Below are 5,305 nucleotides of genomic sequence, written 5' to 3'. Positions count from 1 at the left end.
TGCCCACTGGACAGTGGCTGGTACCCCAGCACTTTCTGAGTGGCCCGGCAGTCCCGCGTGGTCTTACCAGTCATAGCGGAACAGCCCCAGGGAGGATGCGATTCTGTCAGCAGGGGGGGGGGAGCACCGCGGGGGGCAGCGGCTTAGGGGGCGTTCCCGCAGTGCTCTGCTGGGCTGACCCTTTCATGGAAGCCAGTTCCCTTCAGAAGCTCCTGCGAGGAGTGGTGTGCAGAGATTGGGCGAGGCGGGCGGGTTCCAGGGGCTCCAGGCAGAAGACGCAGTGACCAACCAGAGGGACCAGTGCTGTCGGGACGGCAGGTGGCTGTCGCCGTCGGGCTCCGTCTTCTGTACAGGACGCGTGTGAGGCGCGGCGGCCCCGTCGCGGCAGGAGCCTAGGTGAGAGGCCTTCTGGCTCGTCTGTCTGTCAGTGTCCGGCGCTGCCTCCGTCCAGCCAGTGTCTCGTCCACCCCCGAATCCTGACTTTCTCCAGCCCTGTGCTTTGGGTCTCTAAAGTTAGGTTTCACTTTGGCAACAGCAGACGCCTTCCTTCTGGTCAAGTGGCCACTAAAGCCGCCTGAGCCGCCCGCTACGTGAGTGCAGGCGGCCGCATGGGCTCTCCCAGACTGCCAGGGCCCGTGTTCCTCACCAGGGGCCCTTGGGAGGCAGCGAGGCCCGCTGGGGGGGCCCAGCTGAGTCCCCGGCCGCCGCCCTCCCGTTGGGGCGTCTCCAGCCGAGAGCCCAGCGCGTGTGTGGGGCTCAGGTATCAGTAAAGAAGAGCCAGAGCAGGGCGCTGGGCCCACCCCCTTTGCAAAGCTTTTTCTTGACAATATTTGAGAGATTTCATAAAAATTTTAATCGGGGTGGGGGAGGGAAGCCTCCGACCCCCCCAGCTCCGCCGCCCAGCCCCCACTTGACCCGCCGCGTGGATTCGAATTTCGGGGCGTCTACCTTAGCACCCGTCCCCTCCTCAGGCTGCCACTGTCCGTCAGTCCGGGGTTCTGGCGGCCAGCGGCGCGAGGGCCTGGCTTCAGCGCCGGCTCTCTCCGACCCAGCACAGGTCCGCAGGCCCCACGCCGTCTCCCCTCCCGGGACGGCCGTCACAGCTGAGGCCACTCCCCTCATGGGGAAGTCGACTAAAGCAGCTCGACTAAAGCAGCTCGGCCGTGAGGTTTTCATGAAAGCAAAGTCACCTGCTTTTCATTTGATAGTGTGGTATTTTATTTTATAAATTTTTTAGGGTTTTTTTCTCGCTGTAAAATTGTACAGTTCTGCATGGCCCGGGCGTAATCATCTTTTTGTTTAGAATATAATGCTGACGTGTGTGTGGAAGAGGAAAAGATCCTGCTTTGGCCTCTCGTCACTCCTCGTTTCATTTTGTTCGGTTTACGCCCTCCGTGTCTTAGGGAACATTATAAAAGGTTCTCTGCTACCAAACAACGATGTGGATTCTTTTGCACAGAAATATTTAAGGTGGGATAGTCCAAAATATAACCAGAGACTCCTCGCCAAAGTTTTATGTTGGTATCACTCAATATTAACCAGACTTTGATGTATTGCAATAAAACGGGGACTGTTGGAATGGAGTGTTCTGTCTTTTTTCTCCCCGATCGCAAAGTCTGGGGCGTGGAGAAAGGGCGGCTCCCCTTGCTGGGTCCTTCCTGCGGCCCCTGTTCATCGGGCCCCTGCCCGGCCGCGGGGCTGGAGCCTATCTCCAGGGCTTCCTCGCTGCTTCCTCGCTGCTCAGGTCCGAAGGGTGTTCAGGTGTCTGCAGCTCCGGGCTCTGAGACTCCCTCAGCCTGCAGGGCAGCCCCATGCCGCCCTGGCCGGGGGCACCGGGGGGCCGCCCTTCCCTTTTGTCTCCTACAGCCACGAGCCTGTTGCCGTTGGACTTTGGCTGCTCACTGCAGAGAAGCGGTGGGAAGACGCTGCTAACGCACGTTAGTGCTGCTGCTTCTGCCTCGCGTTCAGACGGCACGCGGAGGCCAGGGACTGCTCGACGGCTTCTAGGTGGTTCTGGACTGCTAGATGGCTCTGAGGCCCCTTCCCGGCCCCACCTCACAGACGCTGACATTCCTCGCACTGCCGTGTGGGCTCCTAGGGCGTGTGCACTTCAGAGGCAGGTGAGCCAGCCGGCCCCCAAGGTCCTTGCTGAAGGTACAGGAGCCAGCCGCATTCAGCTGCTGGCCACGGCCGCCGGGGGCCGCTCGCGCCTGCCCGTAGCCAGGACTGCCTCGGCGGCCGTGTGGATGGCCTTGAGGCCTGCGGCCTCAGCGACAGGCAGCAGCGGGCCGGCCCGTGGACCTGTTTGCCGGCCCCGGGTCAGGCTGCAGGGACGGAGCGCGGGGCTGGGGGCCGCTCCCCAGTCCCGCCCCTGCTGTGAGCGGGCGCGGGCCGCCCTTCCCCTCGCTGCCTCCTCGGTGCGGTGTCCAGAGCGGCACGAGCGAGTCTAGCCTTGCGAGGGCCGCGACGCGGACAGGGGGAGCAGACGCTGGGCCCGGAGCTGACCTGTGGCCCAGCGCCTCCCCGGAGCCCCCCCAGACCTCTCCTCCGTTGCAGCTTCCCGCAGGCCTGTTCCTGTTAGACCCCGACTCTCCCAGACGCTGAAGACCAGCACGGAGCCCTGCGGTCTGTGCAGCTGCTCCCCGGATTCCAGGCTAGACGGCCCCCACCTGGGAACCAAGCCCAGGGAGCAAGAAGCCCCACTGCGCCCCACGCTGTCTGGCGCCCACCTCCCCCTGGCTCCGGGCAGCCGAGGACTCCCACGCGGGCACTGGCCTGGGGGCCCCGAGGGACACGCAGCTGCCCGCGCCCCCCTCGCCTGCCCGCGCCCTCTTCTCCGATGACAACTGGGGGCCAAGGCTCCAGGGAGGCCAGCGAGAGCCCCGTGCCGGGAGCAGCTGCAAACCTGGCCGCAGCACCTGGACTCGGACTCGGACTGGGCGCGACCAGCCCCCCCACCCCCCAGAAGCCGCAACGCCGGTGGTTTGGTTTCTTTAATTTAACAAGTAAGTCAGACAATTACGAGACTTGTACAAAAATGAGCCGCAGTGGCCGGGTGATGCCAACGTCCATCCCCCTCCCCGCTTCTCTGCCCGGGCACACAGCCGTTTCTGGAACCTTCCGAGTGTCAAAAAAGCTCCGGCTGGCCAACTCGGACTTGCTGGCACTGCTTAGAGCAGCTCTCCTCCCGGGCCCAGACCCCGGGCCGGGCAGGAGGAGGGCAGAAACCGCACGTCTCTAGCAGCACGCGCAAGTCTCCGCCACAGTCAAGCCCAGGGCCGGCCTCGGTTTCCCCGGCGGCAGGGGCCAAGGCTCTGTGCACATCTGGGGACGTCGACGTTCACGTGAGGAGGAGAAGTCCCACTACTGCGAGAAGAAAATAGTAAAACTGCCTTTTTCTCTAGCGTTATTTCAGGGTGAACACACAGCCGATGGCGACGGCGAGTCTGGCGCGTCCTGTGCTCGGGCTTCTCGCCCGCCCCGTCCGCGCCACCCGGCCGCCGCCCGGGCTCCGTCCCAGCGGGCACCCCGCGGCTACTGCTGCTGCGCCCGGCCCCGGCAGTACTTGCTGTAGGCCTCCTCGAACATGGCCCTGCAGGGAAACCGGGCCTTCAGCCTGGAGCAGATGAGGAAGGAGCCCCCCATCTTCCTGTGCAGGGAGTAGGTCTCCTCGGGGGGAGGGACGAGCCGGTGCTTCAGCATGATGGGGATCAGGCTGTGGATCTTCTCGGTGGTGCTCTGGGTGCCGAAGTCGAAGGGCCCCTCCGAGGCGAAGGCCTCCCCCAGGATGAGGATGGCGTCCACGTGGGCGTCCTCCATGGCCTGAGGCGGGCAGGGGCGAGGCCTGGAGTCGCAGCTTCCCGCCGCGCACGGAGGAGCGGCCGGCGCCCACCGCCTGCCTAAGTCGGGCGGGGGGTCGGGGGGGCAGGCAGGACCGAGCACACCGGGCTCCTGACACTAGCGGGGTGGCGGCCTGCGGCAGGATGCGCGAGAACCCCGCCTGGACTGAACTCCCGAGGCGGGTCAGCGGGGGTCAGCACCTAGCGACCCTCCCCATGGGGGACCCGGGTGGGGTCTGAGCCACCTCCCCACTGTCGGGACTGGAGCCGGGGCGTCCGGCCGCCCGCACCCGCCTCACCCTTCCCGGTGAGGGCCGCCTGCCCACCCGCCCCCTCCTCGCGAAGCGCCCACGGGCTTCACGCCCGGGACCGGCCCCCCGGGGCGCTCCAGCCACTGCGCCCTGTCCGGTGACTACCAGGGGAGGGGGAGCAGCCCAGCCCCCCAGCGGGAGCCCCGCCCTGGGAGCCCTGGGCCAGGGCCGCACCTTGGCCTCGTAGCCGGTGAGGAACTTCATCTCTATGGATTTCTTCAGCACCGTGTCCCTGTCCCGGTCCGCAGCGGCCCTGATGATCTGACGGGTTCAGACGTGCACACAGGCTCTGAGGCGCGGAGCCCCACCCCACCTCCGCGCGGCCCCCCCCAGCCCGCCCCCTCACCCCTCCTCTCCCTTCAGTACTTGGCCTGGGGCAGGGCGGGGGCCTCAGGGACACCCGCGCCGGGACAGGCAGGCCCCACATGAGGCCATCGTGCTCCCCCAGCCCTACCTGGATGTAGAGGTCGGTGAATGACCTGTCAAATTCCCGAGATGCCCCAAAGTCCAGCAGGGCCACCTGGGAATGGGCGACACGGGGCAGTGGTCAGCCCGGGCCCCTGGCGTGCACAGGGAGGAGGGCGCTGCGGGGCGGTGGCCCCGGTCTCAGAGCCCCCCCAAGGGCCTCCCCAGCCCCCTGGGGCTCACCTTGTGCAGCTGAGGGTCGTAAAAGAAGTTGGACCAGTTGGGGTCCGTCTGCATGAAGTGGAACTCGAACAGCTCCCTCAGGCACAGGACCAGGATGTTGTGGCAGATCTGGGGGGGGGGCAGCGTCAGGCCGCTGGTGAGGCCTGGGCCCGGGAAGGCCGGCCTGCTCGCTGCACTGCCCCGCACGGCCACCTGCCGGAGGCCGGGCCTCAGGTCCCGGCCAACCGCTGGCGCCCACAAGCCCTCCTGTCCCCGTCCCCCGTCCCCCGTCCCAGGGCGGGATCGCTCGCCCTGCGGAAGCGCTCAGGCCGCCGCCGGACACACCTCATTCCGGATCTCCTGGCTCAGGTCCTCGGCCTGGTCCAGGGGGAAGCCGGAAATGAGCTCCGTGGTCAGCACGTGGGGGCTGCAGAGCTCATCCACGATTTCGGGCACGTAGAAGAAGGGGTGGTCCTTCAGCAGCCCCCTGGCGGAGGGGGGCGGTCACTCCCTGACACACCCCCACCC

At 66.3% G+C, this 5,305-nt stretch overlaps 1 protein-coding gene across 1 annotated transcript in view; it reads right to left on the bottom strand.

The window, feature by feature from the left end:
* Positions 1-3,452: 3,452 nt before the first annotated feature.
* The window catches only part of ADCK3 (aarF domain containing kinase 3), a 12,608-nt gene continuing 10,755 nt past the window's right edge, over positions 3,453-5,305 (bottom strand). The window contains exons 8-12 of the mRNA XM_004690764.2: positions 5,123-5,264; positions 4,799-4,906; positions 4,605-4,670; positions 4,325-4,411; positions 3,453-3,822 (exon numbers count right to left, since the gene is read on the bottom strand). Coding sequence (XP_004690821.1) covers positions 3,535-3,822; positions 4,325-4,411; positions 4,605-4,670; positions 4,799-4,906; positions 5,123-5,264 — 691 coding nt within the window. The 3' untranslated portion in view covers positions 3,453-3,534. The remainder of the gene's footprint in view (positions 3,823-4,324; positions 4,412-4,604; positions 4,671-4,798; positions 4,907-5,122; positions 5,265-5,305) is intronic.

Source organism: Condylura cristata, unplaced genomic scaffold (assembly GCF_000260355.1).
Source record: "Condylura cristata isolate star-nosed mole 26May11 unplaced genomic scaffold, ConCri1.0 scaffold00029, whole genome shotgun sequence".
In the NCBI taxonomy this organism is placed as follows: domain Eukaryota; kingdom Metazoa; phylum Chordata; class Mammalia; order Eulipotyphla; family Talpidae; genus Condylura; species Condylura cristata.
The sequence above is the reverse complement of the archived record's forward strand: the minus strand, read 5'-3'. Positions and strand labels throughout refer to the sequence as shown.